This window comes from Tenebrio molitor, chromosome 2 (genome assembly GCF_963966145.1).
Source record: "Tenebrio molitor chromosome 2, icTenMoli1.1, whole genome shotgun sequence".
Lineage (NCBI taxonomy): Eukaryota > Metazoa > Arthropoda > Insecta > Coleoptera > Tenebrionidae > Tenebrio > Tenebrio molitor.
In genome coordinates, this window is record NC_091047.1 from 15,902,014 (window position 1) to 15,922,273 (window position 20,260).

General features: G+C 33.4%; 1 protein-coding gene across 2 annotated transcripts in view; it reads right to left on the reverse strand.

The window, feature by feature from the left end:
• Positions 1–19,731, reverse strand: part of Pde8 (phosphodiesterase 8) — a 54,962-nt gene extending 35,231 nt beyond the window's left edge. Inside the window, exons 1-4 of one of the 2 annotated variants that reach the window (XM_069039081.1) lie at positions 19,090–19,731; positions 17,727–17,786; positions 11,496–11,686; positions 11,418–11,450 (exon numbers count right to left, since the gene is read on the reverse strand). In XM_069039081.1, coding sequence (XP_068895182.1) covers positions 11,418–11,450; positions 11,496–11,686; positions 17,727–17,786; positions 19,090–19,650 — 845 coding nt within the window. In that variant the 5' untranslated portion in view covers positions 19,651–19,731. The remainder of the gene's footprint in view (positions 1–11,417; positions 11,451–11,495; positions 11,687–17,726; positions 17,787–19,089) is intronic. The other variant, XM_069039082.1, reaches the window with a different exon arrangement.
• Positions 19,732–20,260: the final 529 nt, after the last annotated feature.

Genomic DNA, 20,260 nt, shown 5'->3' on the forward strand with positions numbered 1-20,260 from the left:
TTACACCTAGGTACTCAAAGTGATTGACTCTTTTGAAGTTATCGATTTTTGTTTCCGTCTTGAATTTGCTGTATGGTTCATCAATTGTTGTTTGCTGGTTCATTCATAGGTACTTTGTTTTATCTTAGTTTATTCTTAGTCTATAACCCCTCGCAGCTTTTTCCATTTACTAAATGCTTTTTCTGTTTCCTTTTTTGACCTTGTTATCAGTGCTACAAGATCTGGATAAGCAATTGCTTGTTGTTTGCGGAGGTATATTATTCCTTGCGTGTGAATTTCGCTGCATCTAAAAACTGCTTCTAAAACTATATTAAATAGCACTGTGGACAGCGGACTCCCTTGTGTGACTTTAATTTTTTCACCAAAATTTTGGGATATTCTACCTCTCTGCTGAAATTTCGTTCTGACATCCGTAGAAGTAAGGCGATAATTTTGTCTCTCAAACGAGTAGATCGTTTTCTTATCCCACAATCAGAAGAAAATTTAGTTTAAATGTTATAGACTACAAACGACTCTTAATTTTTTTTTTACTTTTTTTGTATTTTTATTATGTAAGTGTATACTTATGAATTATGATACATTGTCGTTTTCAGAATAAAAATCTCTATCAGAATTATTAAAAAAAGTATGTATTCATATTTGAAATAAAATATTTTGACAGTTTACCATTGAAGTCCTTGGGGCTATACATGAATAAGGGAGTTATGGACTCGTCTTCTTTTTTGGGGACCTGTATGAGCTGTTGTAATGTAGGTAATGTATGGACAACTTCAAACGATTCAGTTTATTTTGCAGTTACAGAACTGACGTAATTAGATTGACCTTTAGGTGTAAATTACAATAGATGTAGTTAGTAATTTATACGTCGTTGCTAGATTATTGTCACATTTTATTTTGATCAATAACATCTTGTTTACGATAGTTATCAGAATTTTTTTTTGAAATTTCTTGGTACTATGGCGGACAAAAAATTTTGAACGATCAAATTTTGACATATCAAAAAATGTCATTGTAAGCTGCCCTTTACTGTTATTATGACGTTTATAAATTAAATCGAAAAATTGACGGTTTGAAGTAAACGTCTATCAAGTTTATAATAATAATTTAGTGATACAATGCCAGCCGTATCTGAATTTACTAAAGCCAAAATAGTAACCCTTCACCAGAGGGGTATGTCGTATGGGCAAATTTAGACGAATTTAGGGTTATCGAAGGGCACTATCCATGCCATTATGCGGAAGTGGGAACACACTGGGACGGTGGTTCGGCGTCCAGGTTCTGGAAGAAGGCGGGTGTCTTCCGTGGAACAGAACGAGGCACCCCCGAACTATCACCGAAATCTGTGCCTGTCCATGAGGAATAGATTGCTCTTGGTTGCATAACAAAATGAAGCAATGATCAAATATTGACTTCTTCAGTTTTATTTGTAAAGTTTTTTTTATTTTAAACTTTTAATTTTAAGTTTAATAAATAAATGTTATAATTTGTTAGTATTGTGGATTGATCTGTACTTTGAATTTTTTGATATTTGCGTACCAAAATACAACCTGTTGGGTCGTTCTGTCTTGACGTAAATAGAACTAAATTTGGTTTCATCTATGATGAAGACATTCCTGATTTTGTGTTGATGCTAAACCTCTAAGAACTATGTAGATAGGTACGTATCTACATTCTACACCACTGGATAGTCTAGGGGCTGCAGCGACTTTCGCAATTTCGACGGCAAAGACGAAACGATTAAGATTCATCCACGTTCACCATTCGAGAGCCGACATAGGCACACCAAAATTTTTGTGTTAATCTATCATTGACTAATCTGTCACTGGTGACATGACAAGAAACGCAAAAATAAAAAATGAGGTTAGTTGACCATAAAGCCAGTTTTACATTTATATGTCAAAGAAATAACAAGTCGTTCAAAATTTTTTGTCCGCCATAGTACGAGTATATGTACTGCAGTTTCAGTGTAAATCCGGTTACACAAGTTATCTCCACAAAGGCATCATTTTGTAAAAGAAAGGAATTATAATAAATAGTCTTATCTTATCCTAAGTGATACGCCATTGACTATCATTCAAAATTTCAAATTCTTATCGTGCGTACATTCAAACAGTATGACTCACGTGGAACAATTAAGTAAGCCAGAAGTGTGCTAAAAATCATTTTGAAATTAGCAGTAGAAAAACCATTAACACAAAATAAAGTTTACACCATGTAAATCCCTATGGTTCATCGATAAAAAAATTCACTGTATGACAAAAATGATTATAAAAGAAATAAATCAAAGATATATGTGACAAATACAAATACATTTCAGAGTTAAAAGAATGACAGGAGAAATCGACAAATAAATATAATGCTTGGAAAACACTTTCCTATAAATTGTACTAATAATCCGTATGTAATAAAATTTACGATTATTGCATATTTGGAAAATTTTATTGATTGCACTTTAGTAATGTAGACAAGATTGCCATATCGTAATGTCATTGCATTTGTTGTTGTACATATAACAATATAGGCCAATAAAGGCCTGAAATAAAGTATGTAATAAAATAAGTAAAATTTGAAGTAAAAAAATTAGTAGAACAACGACAACCTACAATTTATTTTTTATTATACCTGAATCACAATCCCTGTTTTTGACACTAAAATGCGTGCGAAAAAGGGCCCTTAAAACACTAAAGCTTTAAGGTCGCTTAGGTAACAACAAATTCACCTACATTTTGAACAATGATAAATAGACATTTATACACAATTCATGATAGCAACGAAACAACAACAATTGACCATTCTACAGGTTGTTCCGAAAATGGCGCACTCACTACTTACTACCTGATCGAGGATGTTTAAATGCACATGAAAAAAATATGGAAAAAAAATTTTGAGACAAAAAAATCAATTATTGCAAAAATGATAATAAGATACCGGGACATTTTTTTAACATTGAACATGGCCCATACTTATTCCCTATGTTTAGTTTTAAAAAACACAGGTCAATGCATGTATGTAATCACGTAACCAAGGTAACGAAAATAAGTACTTGACAGTTTAACATGGTCAAGTTATTTGAAGAAGAGATACACACAATGCAGTTATTCTATGCCAATCAGAGCATCAGAAATGTGCGTGACATTTCCAATGCAACACATGATAGACCAATTCCATCAATCGGAACAATTTTTAACATTATTTCAAAATTTCTGGTGTCCGGTATAGTTGGTTGCATAGCAACTCACAATGCATTGATCTGTGTTTTTTAAAATTGAACATAGGGAATAAGTACGGACTATGTTCAGAGTTAAAAAAATGTCCCGGTATACTCGTACATCATTTTCATTACCTTGCAGTGTTGCCTTAGTGGATTTAAGATAATTTTTACGATTTCCTAAACTTCTAAATTCTCTATTATGCCGGATCGGATATTGGTAGTGAGTGATCTTGTACTTTGTGATAATACATACGATTAGAGGTAGTTTTCATGACAATTTAATACATTTATTTCGAAATAATTGACCTGTTAAGTGCCACTTTCAAAGACCGCCAAATCAGCAAATAAGTCCAATAGAATTTTTTTAACATTTTTCTCACGTTTATGGTAATCTCTTCTACACCGTAGTGCATCGGAAGTGCGCCATTTTCGGGGCAACCTGTATATCAACGATTAATGACACTGATTACTTCGGAAAAGGTATTTCAATTTGCTTTTTTTTTGTTATAATTTTAAGATTTTAGTGCAGGTATAATAAAAAATAGCGTATGATACACGTTTATAGGGGCTTTTAAAGCACTTGCGACGTTAAAAGCCATATATCCATTAACTACTATACCTATAGGTAACGTGGATATGAGAGTGAAGCAAAGATCTCGAGATACAAAACGCAGTCCACTTATGCGCAGGCTCGTTTTCTGGAGCAACTGATTGGTTGAGGGTGGGCTGTTTTTCCCACAATCCGCAGCGCGCAGCAGCAACATCCTATATTTAAATTCCTGCCATGCGCACATTATACTTGCTCTTAACAAAGTAGTTGAGAAGATGTTTCTATACTGCTTCCACCCATGGCAATGTTTACTTCACTCTCGAGCAAAGTAAAGATACGACGTTACCCATATAGGTAGTAGTTAATAGATATATGTTAAAAGCACTCTGCTACGCGCATACATGCTACGCGTCGTGCTCTTAAACTCGTCGCGCATGCTTTAAAGGCTTCCTTATAAACTTGTATCATAATTTCATAATACATATATGTACTATTTATTGTATCTGAATCATAATCTCTGTTTTTGACACTAAAAATGCGTGAAAAATCTGCTCTTTACAGCAATAAATATTTAAAGTTGCTTACGTAACAACAAATTCACCTACATTTTGAACAATGATAAATACACATTTATCCACAATTTATAATGAATATGCATAGCAACGAAACAACAACAATTGACCATTTCTAAATAAACGATTAATGACACACATTTTACTTCTAAAAAGGTATTTCAATTTACTTCATACGTTTCATGTAAAATTAACAAAAAAAGTCATAAAGGAACTTACGGTAGTGGTATTTTAATAACAAAATTGTAGTTTAATGATGCGTCTGATACAAAAACTGCAAGTTTGACACTAATAACCAAAAAATCGATCAAATATCAAAATTTGACAGTAGTTATCAAAAGTCGAACATTGCCTTGGTATAAACTTTTCTCTCATTTTGACCAATCAACGACGGGAAAATAATCCCTATGCTATCTTTTACCGCCGGTGGCAAAATGACCCTTACGGATTGAGAAAAATTTATGATATTTACAGATTTGATTTGTCGAAAAATTTACTTTCGGCCGGTATAATTTATTTCAAAAAAAGTTTTTTTGTTCGACACTGTCAGAATTTGAGAATTTTCTCCTGTGTGAACGGATTTTAATAAATTTGACAACTTGTCAAAACGAAACGTCAAGCTAATTTTAAAGATTTTCAGCCATTTGGAGCCTTTGGGGGGCCCGTCGAACAAAAAAAACGTTGTATTCAACCCGTTCGTGTGTAAATTGGGCCTTTTTTGGCCAAAAAAGGCCCAATTTATACACAAATTCATCAAATAAACTACTATTTTTTATGAGCAGTTATTTATAAAAAACTGTTTTTTAAAAATTTTTCATGAATGTGGCTAATGGCGTATAAAATCAATATCTGCAATCCGTTTCGAAAAATGTTTGATAGTTTTTGAATTAAATCGATTTTAATGGAAAAGTTGCTTTTATTGGTACTCGTTGACTTTTAGTGTTGTAACTTTTTTTTACCAATGAGTACCCTGTAAAACTGATCTGCTTAGGTGAATTTGTTCGATTTTACGAATAGAGTTGTAAAGGACCCACTGCGGTGGCAATAAAGATCCCCTAATAGATCTTATTGTTAAGATTGGGACATTATGTCGTAAATCATGAAGCAAATACAAATTTGAATATCAAAATGCGTTTATTTCAATAATACCATATGCTAAAATTAATTTAACATGGTAAAATTGTGTGAAAATACCTGAGGGTGCATATGCCACAAGGTTGAATAAATTAAACAACTAATAATTGAGAAAATGCCAAAATTTGACCTAATTAACTTATAAATTTCATTTTTCGATATTATGTGAGTTATGAATAATAAATTAGGTCTGCAAAATATGAAAACGAAATTATAATTTTTAAGGTCAATTTTGCCACCGGCGGTAAAAGATGAATCAGCCTGTATACTGCATACTTAGGTAAATAGAATACATTGTAGGTATGTGTTGCCATTGTACGCATTTCTGTGCTGCATTAGATCCCCAAGTTCATTTTCTTCATGAAAGTTATGTGACCCGAGTTTGTTAGATGAAACGAAGTTACTGCTCGATCTTTCGCGGTCTCGACGGAATTCGATTTATTTGATATTTATGAAGTAGTGTGTCTCATAACTTTTCTATCGACGAAAAAATTCCAATTCCTCATTTACTGGTCTCTCAATTGGCTGGGTTATTGATAAAAATACATACAGTATCCATAATATTAAATAATAATTAATTTAGTCTTCAACATAAAAACGTAAGAACATGTAGAATTTTATCTTTAAAAAACATTCTTTTGCTTTATGTTATATGTACCTAACGGGTGACTATTAAAATTTTCACTTGGAGTTGACTTTGAACGAATTTTTATTTTTTCTGTTACTTTAGACACACGCAAGAACGAACGACAAATGTCAGTCAGTACAATTGAAACATAACCTATAAATTATAAAAAACATTTATTGAAATGTCAAACTTGTCAGTGTCTAAGGTGCAACGGAAAACAAAGAATGATCCATAGCCAACCCTAAGTGAAAATTTTAATAGTCACTCGTTATTACAGACTAATGTAATCCCTCATAGTAGTGCCGTTATAACTTTTTATCTGCTCCGCCCACTAAAATTGATCAATCAGAATCAAAGCCAGATTCAATCTGTACAACTTTTCATCACATTTGCCACGTAAAAAAGTTAAGGTTAGAATTTTGCTGTCAAGTCCACAATTATTGTTTTAGGTCCTAAAAAATAAAATGTCATTAAGACAATTCGAATGTCAGAAATTTTTACTGTGTAAATCAGATCGTCTTAACAACCTATTTGATTGGTAACTAAGAAAATGAAATGGGCGGGGCAGATAAAATGTTACGTTGTCCTTAGTATAGTTGAAACCCGGTTTCCAATTAAAAAGTGTAACTCTTGATTTCATCAGTTATTTTAGTTTTAGTTAGTTAGTTTATTAATAGCTTTAGTTCTGACATTTATCCAATTCTTTGAATAAAGTTTCAGATGAATTTTTTTTAATTAAAATTCTTGGTTAAAGGCATTGGGTTCTATTGGACATTCGAAAATGAGATTATCCAGTAAAAGATTTTACAAATGATCAAAGGTTGTTTAGTGCATTCAAACCAAGTATGTACTGTAAATTGCTATTTTATCAAAAAAAAAAAAAACAAACAAAACGAAGTGTAATCAATCATCCTTTGCCCCATTTACACTTGACGAAAAAGCAAAATGTATTGTATAAATGAAATCTTAGAATAGTACAGTTGCGGCCAAATAAAAGCGACCACTAAATTGACATTTTATGTCATCTGTATAAATTTTGGTAATTCAAGCTTTTAAAATGAAAGTTTCTCTGGTAACCAGATACCCATACCTGTGGCACAACATAGCAGTGACGGATGATGTCAATTTCAAAAATATTTTTTTATGTTATCTCCAAGGAGATGATTTTTCAGGTGATTTAATATTTAATTCCGATTTACAATAGAAAAAATTGCTGCCCAGTTTTATTTGGCCGCAACTGTACATTCTGTAACAAGGTTAGAATGAAAATTCGATCTACGAGTAGAAGATTCCGAGCACGAGCGTTAGCGAGCGTGAGGAACCACAAGTAGATCGAATTTTCATTCTAACCGAGTAACAGGCTGTATTTTCTCCACGACCATGTAATAATTCTCCATGACCAGAAAGTATGTATCAAAAACAATTAAATCTGAACAATTTTTGTTTATTTCAATTAAAACTTGTCACAAAACAATTAGGACGTCGCATTGATATCTGACACTGATAGTTTTGAAATCCATGGCAATCTATGTATTTCGTTGAGCATAATTTTGGAATATTCATTCAGTTATGTACTTGTTATGGAATGAAAATACATGTCAAAACACATAAGAAGCAAGTGTTTCAGAATAAATATTCAATCTCAAGAGTTAGAATTTTTACTTACTATTATTAAAAATGATTTCGGAATTATTATATTTACTAACGGTCGTGGAGAAATTTATATCTACTTGAAATACATAATTAATTATACAGGTGTCTTAAAATTCGTGAATTCCGAATTCAGAGCGTGGTAGGGAAGGACCCAGTGGCGCTCGAAAAAAAATTCGCTCTTCCTGAAGAAGATATAAGCACTTTAATTTTGTTCAATAGATAGCAGCCTTCATATCCACAGTGACAAAATACTATTCTAGCTACGTTGCCGTTCCATTTTTAAAGAAAAATTATAGAAATTTAAGATTTTTTTACTCCAAAGTAAAGCTATTCATCAAAAAATTATTTTTTTGTTCGACACTGTCAGAATTTGAGAATTTTCTCCTATGTGAACGGATTTTGATAAATTTGACAACTTGTCAAAACAAAACGTCAAGCTAATTTTATAGATTTTCAGCAATTTGGAGCCTTTGAGGGGCTCGTCGAACAAAAAAAACGTTGTATTCAACTCGTTCTTGTGTAATTTGGGCTTTTTTTGGCACTCGTGGACCTTTAAAACTCTCGTTTCACTCGAGTTTTAAACTGGCCCACTCATGCCAAAAAAAGGCCAAATTACACACAAACTCGTCAAATAAACTACTATTACGTTATTATTTTCCACAATCATCTACACCATAAATAACAATAAACACTGAACTTTTCAGCCTGTATTTGAAGAAAACGCACTTCAAAGAGTGCACCTTCAGACCAATGTACCTTTGTGGGGGGAGTCCCGATTTTTTTTTATTGGACTACTGAAGTGATCCCCTACAACGTTTTATTGAAAACTTACTTTAAAGTACCTAGTTTAGTAAATTTTTTCAGAGAAGACTGATCCCTACGATGCAGACGTACCTACACCGGGATTTGTACATACATAACTGCTTAAATTTTTATTGTATTTTACCCATCAGTTCAGTAAAAAAAGAATCTTAAATAAGATAACAATGCCCCGTCAAATTGACGTATCTAAATTATTTGCTGAAAAATGAGTCAGCTGTGAAACAACGCATAAACTCTGTTTTGAACACAGCTGGAAAATTATTAGTTCTGTTTAACACTAATTTATTGCGTAGTCATCAGTAAAAGTGTAAAAGTCATCAATAATAAGTGTAAAAACAATACAGGGAGATACAGAAGCCACAGCTGAAAAAAAATTTTTTTTCAATTAACTTCAATTTTGTTAAGCACATGTCAAGAGGTCATTGAGAAATATAATATTGCTAAATATTGTTTACCTTAATTGATAATTAAAAAAGATAATCGGATGTAAAATTTTAGTAGATAGATACATATCAGGTGTAGAATGGATTTTGGTACATAGGCACTTTACGTGTAAAAGTAAAAATCCTCCGATATTGGCTCCCCTAATTATTTTAGGACAAACCCTTAAATACATACAATAAAATGGTTGTCAATTCTTATTTGTTTTGTTTTTTAACATCCTCCGGAAGTACACAATAATGGAAAAAAGAATTAAAGAATTTGTCAAAATAGCAATAGCTGGGAAGTGTAACCGAGGTGACAATGTATGATATTTGATTGTCAAACTTGGAATTGGTCGCTCCGGATAGAATACAGGAAATGTTGCTTGCATGTATCTAAAAGACAATCCAGAGTAATACTATTTTACGAAGTTAACATTTTCTTCTTTGTTAACAGAGTTCATTCTTTGAGGAAACAGCAAACTCGTTACGTTGGTCAAAAAATGAACTTCATTGTTGTCAAGAGTTATCGCTATTACTATTTTATCTGGAGATTTTTCATATTTAATTTTTCTTGTCTAACAGAACCAGAAGGTGTTAGAAAATAATTAGAAAAGGATTTAGGTACAATTTTTTTTACTCTACAACTTTTGTATTTAAGATTTTGTTGGAAAATAATTAGGGGAGCCAATATCAGAGGATTTTCATTATTAAACGTAAAGTGCCTATGTACCAAAATCCATTATACACCCCGTATACCATTTCTTCCTAACATGAATGGTTTTCTCAAAAATAAAAATTTTAAATAGTGCCTCACTGTTGGGAGCGTTTCGGGTTTTAAATAGTTTGTTTGGGTTATATCTCATCAAAAACTACCAGGACTGCATTTTTTATTATCAAAATCAATAATGGATTCAATATTGATCTATATTCACTACAACCTTAAGGCAAGTCCTCTTTTATTGCTGCAAAGAATTGAAATTATTTCTGCAGCTTCATTTGAGGTACCATATCTTGATCAACCTCTAGAGAGATTTGAAATCGAGTACTAACCAACTAATAAGATTCGTTAATTTCTGTGTAACTTTCTTCATTTCTATTTGTGTTGAAAAATTCACAGTAAATGTACAAAATGTCCTCCGTTTGCCCTAATAAGGGTTATTATAAAAATGATTGTAGTCGAAGCAGGCCATGAAATTTTTGCCGCTTTCATGTGAACTATAAATTTTTGTTGTTGTCACTGTCATTTTTTATGTGAAAGCACTTTTCATGACGAGGATTTTATTTATTCTTTTAAAATTAACGATTGAATCCAAAAATATTGAGTTGTTTTGCAACCAATTCTAAAAATATTGAGTTGTTTTGCACTCAAACTCCTTTGTGTGAACGCTGTGTACTCACTTATTCACATCATTTTGATGTTTTTTACATGGAGCGGCAACGATAAATTTTACATTCAGTTTTTACGCATACCTTCGGACAACACCATTGGCATTTCCGCTACATGCTACATTCACCATACTACCATGCACAAAATGGACATCTGCGTACTCTTCGATAGAATATTCGGGAATTGTAAACGTTGTAATCTTCGTAGGCGACGGATAAAAAATAGATAAAATCAAAGCGCAGAGTTTGACAGTAGTTAATTTCGAATCGTTACCAAGCAATCATTTTTAAATCGAAACAATAGATTTTTTTGTACTTGCGGTGTGTACAGTTCTGGACATCGTAACTGTGAATCGGGTGTTAATTGAAATATGTTGAGCAACGTCGGCAGGCACAAAATGTTGATGATTTAATAGTAATTAACGTTATAAGTCCGGGAACTCATAGTTTACAGTACGAGTAAGACGTTTAAGGACGAGGCGACGAAGGAGCCGAGTCTTGAAATTCGAAACGAGTACTGTAAAAAGAGTTCACGGACGAATGTCGTTATGTATTTTAATTTTCATTAATAGGAACTGCAATGATACCAATTTGTTTTTTCGTCAATTTTTCTTTTTTTGTTCGACACTGTCAGAATTTGAGAATTTTCTCCTGTGTGAACGGATTTTGATAAATGCCACAACTTGTTAAAACGAAACGTCAAGCTAATTTTAAAGATTTTAAGCGATTTGGAGCCTTTAAGGGCCTCGTCGAACAAAAAAACATTGTATTCAACTCGTTCGTGTGTAAATTGGGCTTTTTTTGGCACTCGTCGACCATTAAAACGCTCGTTTCACTCGCTTTTTAAACTGGCCCACCCATGCCAAAAAAAGCTCAATTTACGCACGAATTCGTTAAATAAACTACTATTTTCTTGCATAAAGCAATATTTCAGCAGTCCCAAAACAGCAGGGAACAATTTTATTTTCAGAAAACGGTGTAATTTATCCAAAAACGGTATAAAGGTGTTCGACCACATTTTCCCTGATACACTCACCCTGAAGTTCTTGGGAGACCATTCCCTAACACCCTGTATATAATGGATAACCTGAAATCATTTAAAATTTCGACTTACCGACATAGTGTGTTATAATCAAACGTTTTTGGAGACCGCGTATCTACTATTACAAGGTCATGAGACTTCAGCTGAAATTGTTCTAATGCAGAATCTTCAGAATTACACTGATTCACTTCAAATCCGAGTTTTTCAGCTGCCCTAGTTTGAGTATCTGCTACTGGATCTTGTTGGGGAAAGACTAACAGCAACTGTAAATAAAAATGATTATATTTTAGTAGGTATTTATTTTACTCTTGCATTGAAATGTTTTTGTGTGTTTATAGTGTTTATAGCAGCAAATAAACAGTGAGGGTTAAAAGTTTGCAAAAACGGAAATATTTTCTTTCTATTTTTTCCGCCCTTTTCTGCTTCTGCGCACTGACGTGATCGGCATTTTTGTTAATCACGGCCCCCAATTTTTTTATATGCTTTTGTTAGAGTATTAATCTGATTTATGCCCATGCACGGTGTATGACCTTGGATTAATGGTTCTGAGATATTGATTTTAAAAGTGAAAACGCTTGCAATGAAACGCCTACTTTACGTCGCAATTTCAACAAAAAATAAAAATTTTAATAAGATAATGGTTGAATTACGATATTTCAATATCAGCAAAGTAATTTTAGGATCAACAAACTAAAACAACAAATTAAAATCCAAAATGCACATTTTTAAGCTAAGGACTAGCGATGACATGTAGGTAACTAAACAATCTAGCAACAAGTTGATCACCCAGTGGTTCTACTGTGCTGACAAATTCAACCAAATACATAATAATCACATATAAGTTGCGTTGCAGGAAATTATAAGGTAATTTTCGATTAAGGTAAATAGCTGAGACGCATGGAATTTAATTATTAATTAATTTTTTGTTATATCACGGCGTAAATAAAGTAAAATTACGTATGTAGGGTTATGTTTAGAATTCACAAATACATCTTACCATTAAAAGCAGTAAAAGCTGACATTGAAAAAACGTATCCCCAATTCTTATTGACTCGAACGACCGTAATTAAATTATCAATTCATCATAGCAAAGATAACACTGACGAACAATATTCAATACACCGATTCAAGCATCGTGGTATATGGTATTTAAAGTAACGCTTAAGGTATAAGATTATATGGCCCTTTAAAAGTATTTGACCGGAGATAAACGTCCCTTTTGTCGCCCTCAAAACAAATGCGTACCGATGAAATTAGATATACAGGGTGTTTTCGAAGTTGAGGTGTTCCTTTTAACCTGTGATAGTATGCGTTGTTCTAAAGAGTTTTAGCCAAAGTCACCTTAGTAAAATGTGTACGGCAATGAAGATACAATAAGTTAATTTTTTTGAAATTTCTGAAACCGGTCCTGCTCAAATTTGCGCTGATTTGTTAGAAATTAGAATTGACAAAAAAAAGTCAAATGAGCATGGACGTTAATCAAAAATACTGTCAGAGTTGTCATCTAATTAGTCGGAATGGCTTTATCATTACGAAAATAATGAGCTCACAGATATGTTGCTAATGCATGGGCAATGTTATCACGTTATCAGAATGCAGCTGCGGCGTCCAGAGAGTACGCAGCGCGATTTCCAGAAAGACACCATCCTGGGCCACGTCAGTTATTAATCTAGGACAGCGGAGAAATAGACAGGACCGGACTCAAAATTTTAGAAAACAATAAAAATATACAATCAATTATCTCCCTTAATACAAACATTTTACTAAGAATGCAGGGAAGGGAAGCAAGCAGCTAGAAAGAAACTAAGAAATTGGAAAAAAGAAAAAGCAACGAAGGAAGAGTACAAGAGAGCACGCAAGAGGTACAAATTAGTATGCAAAGAGAAGAAGGAAAAGAAACGGATGGAAGAAGAAATGAAGATGAAAGGTATAAAGACGGAAGAAGAGGTGTGGAGATACATAAATAGGGAAAGAAAGAAAAAAGGAGAAATAGTGAGTGATAGAATTACTATGGAGGAATGGAGAAAGTACTTCAGTGAGTTGTTGGGGGGTGAGGAAAACAGACAAGAAAAGGAAAAGAGACAACACAGAGTGGGAGAAATAGAAGAGATAACAAGAGAAGAATTAGAGCAACAACTAAGAAAACTGAAAAGGAAAAAGGCACCGGGGAGGGACGGTATACAGAACGAATCGTGGATATATGGAACTGAAAGGGAAGTTGATAGGTTGTTAGAGATAATGAATGGAGTGTGGAAGGGAGAGGGCTTCCCCCAGGAGTGGAAGGAGGGGATAATATGCCCCATATATAAGAAAGGAGAAAAGGATACAGCCAGCAATTACAGGGGGATCACGCTCCTTAATACGGCATATAAGGTATACGCGATGATTGTGGAAGAAAGACTGATGAAGGAAATGAATGAGCGGGGTGAGTTACCAGACGGGCAGGCGGGATTTAGGAAAGGTAGAGGGACTATGGACAACGTATATATCTTGAATCATATAATAGGAAATGAGATAAAAAAGAGGGGTAGCAAGATATATGCATTTTTTGTAGACCTGAAGGCGGCTTTTGATAATGTGGAAAGAGACTTACTGTGGGAATACTTGAGAAAGAAAGGGATAAATGAGCATCTGGTAACAAAAATAGAAGAGATATATGAAGAGACGATAAGTAGAGTGAGAGTGGATGGAAGAGTGAGTGAATGTTTCAAGACGTATAAGGGAGTAAGACAAGGTTGTCCCAGCCTGTTTGCAGCGTTTATAGGAGATATAGAGGAGATGTTCAGGAAGGGGCAGGCAGGGGGGGTCGTGGTGGGCAAAGAAAAAGTGTGGTCTTTGGCATACGCGGATGATTTGGTGGTGCTAGCGAGAGAGGAGAAAGGTATGAAAGAAATGTTGGGAAACATGGAGAAATATATGAGGAGGAAAAAGTTGACGGTGAATGTAGAGAAATCCAAGATGATGGTGTTTAGAAAGGGGGGTGGTAGGAGAAAAATAAATGAGTGGAGATGGGAAAAGGATAAAATTGAAGAAGTGAAAGAATTTAAGTATTTAGGTTATGTGATGAATGAAAGAAACACAGCAGCAGCACATGTGAGAGAGTTAGTGAAAAAAGCGAATAAGATAATAGGAGCGGTATGGGGGATAGGAGAGAGAAAATTTGGACATGACTTTAGAAGGAGAATAATGATGTTTGATAGTCTGGTGAAAAGCGTGATGATGTATGGAGCGGAAATATGGGGATGGAGAGAGCAAGAAGGGTTGGAAGGGGTGCAAGGAAAATATTTGAAATGGGTGCTAGGAGTAGATAGAGAGACACCGGGCTATATAGTGATGGAGGAAACAAAAAGGGATGGAATAAGAATAGAAGCAGGAAAGAGAGCAATAAGATTTGAGGAGAGGTTGATAGAGAGAGGAGAGTGTAGAATTTTGCAAGAGTGTCTGAAAGAAAAAAGGAAAGAAATAGGAAAAGGGGTATGGAAAGAGAGGGAGGCATATTTCGAAAGAAATGGGTATGCAGGAGCGGAGATAGAAAGAATGCGAGAGGGAGGCAGAGCAATGACAGATGAATTGGTGCAGAGAGACAGAGATGTGCAAGTGCAGGAAAGAAGAACGAGAATTAGGGAATCTAGGTACAATGGGAAGTATGAAAAAATAATAACGGAAGAACTACCAAAGTACCTAGGAAGAGAGAGTAGAAAGGAGAGAGTGATAATAGCAAGATTTAGGTGTGGAAATGAGAGAGAGAATAAATATTGGAATGAGGATAGGATTAGAGTGTGCAGGATGTGTGGAGAAAAAAAGGAGACGATAGAACATATGCTGAATGAATGCGTAGAATTGAGAGAGAGAGAGGAAAGTAGAGAAGAAATGTTGAATGAGGACGGAAGAGGGATCGAATGGATGAAGAAGGTTGAGTGGAGAAGAGGGACAATATGTGGGGAGGGATAATTGTATTTGGAAAGCTGCTAATTTGTTATTGTTTTGAATTATTGTCTTATTTAGTTAGTTAGTTTTAGTTATTATATTATAATTTATTGTATTTTATTGAGTTAGTGGGATATGTCGAAAATCGGATAATTTATAAACCTATATAGGTATTAAATATACATACAACGTACAAACATTTTACTAAGAAGGCTAAAATTCTTAAGAATAATGTATAGTATCTCGTGTTACAAGGAACCCCTCAACTTCGAAAAGACCCTGTATTTATTTATTAAATATTACAATACTATTACAAATCATCTTTACTGTTTTCAAGACACAAAGTACTAAAGGGAATTTCGTTACAATCACAAAATTTACAATAAACATCAAAAACATGTTCTATCACAAATTTTTAATCCCTGCCCTGAACCAAGGAAAAGGGATGCAGCTGCACGAGCCGAGACGACCATCTCAACGCCAATATTGGTTTCCATTATTGGGATAATTTTAGTGCTGCCATATAATCTTATACCTTAAGCGTTACTTTATTTTATTATAACGGGCGTCGAAGTAGGCGTTGAACTGTCGATTGTGAACGCACTCTACAGGTTACGTTTAAATCTTTTACACGAATGGTGCGTCTCAATCGACTCTCCAACGCCTACTTCGACGCCAAATTAAAAAAAAAAAAACACCCTTTATATAGTATAGTATCTAGTCCACCTTTTTTGTCTGTGTAACGCACTTCTAAAATGATGACCGCAGACCGTTTAGTTGCATGTGAATTGTGAACTTAGATGCACAACCAGACAGTTTGTTTCACGACGCAAACTTTCTAGTCGGCTAAATTTTCAGTGATGTGTTCACGCTATCACATAAACTGTTGCAGGTCTAAAAGTTACACGGCAACGCTAGACCCAAAAGGACTCCTGAATTCGTGTGTAATTTAGAAAACTGAAGAGGAATGATTGAGTGTCGCGTGCGCGGTCTCTCAATCTCACCCCATTAGATTTTTATGGAATAATGTCAAATGTAAGGTTCAATTCAATTTGGTCAGCTACGATTGAACAACTTAACGAAGAATAAATGATGAAATGAAGGCAATCTAACCCCAAACTCTATTTGTTCTGAGTTCTAAAAATTATTAGTATGCTACCAAGAAGAAAATCGTAATCAGTTTGAACATTTACTTTGAGTGTATATTTTTATTGGACGCTCTTTTAATTTGTGGTTTGTTCGTATAAAATAATTTTGCTGATATTGAAATACAAAATTCTGCCATCAAAGCATCATTTCCTTATTAACGAAATTATTTTTTGTGAAAATTTCAATGTGAAATTAGAATTTCATTGCCACTCAGTTTTCGCTTTTAAAAATCGATTTCATAGAATCAAACAGCGTCAATTATTTTAATTTATGTGCAACTATTTGGAAGGTACGAATTTTCGAAGGGACCCCTGCAATTCGGAATTCTGGTAAAAAAAGCGCCACTGATCAAAAACAATGGCAGATAAGTAAAAACGACCTGTGTAGATTTGATTCACAATTTAGCATAGAATCCAAAAATAAAATCAAACTGGGTAGATTCCATTTAAAAAAACGTAACTTTAGTGTTTTTATAATATCGGGACACCTGTATACCGTGAGTTTTTTATTTTACTGAACATAGGATTCGTGGATCTGTAAGTTTGGTTGCCTATTTCAAATGAATTGACTTGTCCATTTTACAACTGAACATTTTACGCTCTATGTTCAGCGAAATAAAAAACGCAGTTTATATACCGCAATATTTCCCGAATATGCAGTAGAGGCGTAGCTATCATATACAAAAAAGAAAAAGTTGATATCTCTGATATGTAATTAATGTATTCTAGTGCATTTTGTAATGTAGCCTACAACTTAAAATCTCCCAGTCTCTCGCTGGACGAAGTATATCTTTAATAACAAACAAGTTATGGAGGTTTTTCGCAACTCTGGGACAGCCTGTATGTGTAAATCAAAATTTAAGCCAAACCTGTAAAAAATGGGGGTTACCATTTAAAAAAATTAGGGTTGATGTCATTGCGCGAAAACGGAAAGGGGAGAAAAAATGAAAATAATCGAAAAATGTGTCGTTTAAAAAATAAATATTTGTGTTATTCGAAACTTTTGATTTATAAAAATAAAAAATAACCGTTCTCTCCTAAGAAACTGGCTTGTCTTTATTTAAAGGCAAATAATGTTCTTTGTATAAGCTTTTGAATATAACTTTTTTTGTAATAGTAAATGTGCCATTCAAGTGAATGCTTGAACTAAATGAATCGATAGAAGAAGCCGTTTGTACAAAATGTGATATCGATCAACTTACTAAATTAAAATCATTTAGAAACATACCTTTGGTGGAGTTCTTGTGGGCGGCAACAAAAAACCATATTTTATTTCTTGGGTTCCCCTCTAAAAAAAAAGAAAATCTTTGAAATACATATATTAATGTTGAAAATTAATGATTACTTATTAATAATAATTATTATCAATTACAGTAAATTATACAGGGTGTCTTTTTAAATGCTAGTACAAAAAAAGACTGGTAATAGGTGAGGATGAGTAGAACTCTTACACCAAAAAATGATCTAATAAAAGTCTTTTCGTTTTCGAGATAAAAATAAATTAAATTTTGGTTAAAATTCTCAGTACGCTGCTGAATTAAAGGTAATTAAAAACGTAATTGAGGTTGTGAAGCAACAATAATAATTTTTTTGTATTTTTGTTCATAGCATTGTCGGGTTGCTATGGTTTAACTTATTGTTTACTATTGTTGTGTCTGTGGGTAGAATGTGCATGGACAGCGTTAGTTTATCCCTACACCGTTTTAGATTTAAAAAAATGGTTTTCTGGACTTTTCATATGACCCATGTTTTTGTACATACTAACATTTAAAAAAAACCTGTATACTACTTATTAATTTGTGAATAATTACTTTTGATATTTTCACAAGAAGAACATTTTTAATATTTCAATTTTAGTTAAAATAAACTGTAGTTATAACCGTTATCACTTCATTGATAACGTTTGATCGCGTTTAAGTATGTAAATTACTTACACAGGATGTCTAAAAAAAAGACGAGTCCATAGCTCCTTTATTGATGGGACGATTTTAGTTATCTATACACTACATTAAATGGTTGTGAGTAGGCTACAAAACGGCCTAATAAAATCACATATAGTCCCACGGGCTTTAAAACTAAACTATCAAAATATTTTTTTTCAAATTCGGACACATACTTTTTTTAGTAATTCTGATAGATTTTTATTCTGAAAATAACAATGTATTACAAGTATACACTTACATACCAAAAATACATCAAAAAAAGTAAAAAAAACCAAACCATTACTATCGTCTATATTAGGCCATTTTTGTAGCCTATTCATAACCATTTAGTTTGGTGTATAGATAATTAAAATCCTCCGATAAATAAGGGTGCTATGGACTCGTCTTTTTTTTGGAGACGCCTGTATAACAATAAAAATTATATTATTGTTGATAATATTTCTTTACTGTTTTTAAAGCTTTTATTTGATTGATTCTTATGAAGTGAAAAACGGTTTCGTGATCGAATTCTTTCACCAAAACTAAAATTTAAAGCTACTAGAAGTTACTACAGGTGCCATAATAATTTATGTGATCGTTGATATAAAATGATCAGATAAAATATGTATCTATTTTAACAAAATTAGATTTTATAAAATTTGTGGAAACCTGATCTTTTTTTGATTTATGAGTTTTGACTTTGGGTTCGGCGAATGTCGCTGACGGTGATGTTAATTTAACTTTAGACTCCTTCTTTTTGTTAATTGCTAGATTGTTTGTTTCGTCTTCTTGTAATTTTGGTCCTTCGTAGATCTTCTTTAATTTCTTAACACCTTCCGGATAAGTGTCAGGAGACGTTTTTGTACCAACGCCTTTAAGCTCTTCATCATCTGGTATTTTTTGAGATACGTCCTTTACTGGTTGAATGTCGTCGGACTGACCGGAATATTTAACTGAATTGTGTATACGTTTTATGGTTCGCCTAGTCTTAATAATATCTCTGTCGATAGAAGTGGCAGCTTCTCTAGTTTCTTGGATTTGAACTTTGGCTTTACCATCACCCATTTGTCCTGTATCGTTGTCTGCTATTTTAATAAAGGACGTAGGTATCTCAAGTTGTGACTCCGTGGTTAATTCTGGTCGTTCGTTTTCTGTGCTCTGAAGAACTGTAGATGAAACGTCCTTAATTCCCCCGCAACATTTCAACAAACACTTTCTTTTAGAACACATTTATAGACCAGATGCATTTCAAGTGAATGTTTTGCCGACCACAAAAAAAAACAATTAATGACATTCAAGTCACATCTGTCATCGTGACAGTTTACCAATTTTTTGCTTTTTGAAATATGATTAATGACAGGATTTGTTCAATAATTGAAATAGATAGATTAACGATATCAATAATAATAAAAAAAATAGATAAAAGGAAAATGAAAGATTACACAAACCATAGATTTAAGTATAGTGTTATGAGCCTTTATGCTTTTTCTTCTAACAGTATTAATAACATCTGTCTCAAAATGAATGGTTTTTCTTCGTTGATATCGTCCGCTCGAATCACCAACGGAAGTAAGCGTTTCTTCTACACCAGTCACTTTATTATTACCGCACAAACTGTTAAAGCACCACCAACTAACATCTCGACTTTCCTTTTTTGTATATGTAATTGAATTTTGGCCATTTTGTAGTAAATTACCACAGTGTTTGCACGTAGAAGTCATTTTCGCGATGTTCTAAACCATATAACTACTTGACAACTACAGCTCATGTACCTATCGAATTTTATTATATTTAAAAATAAATGATGTTTTTGGTTATCAGTTTGATTAGATAATGTAAC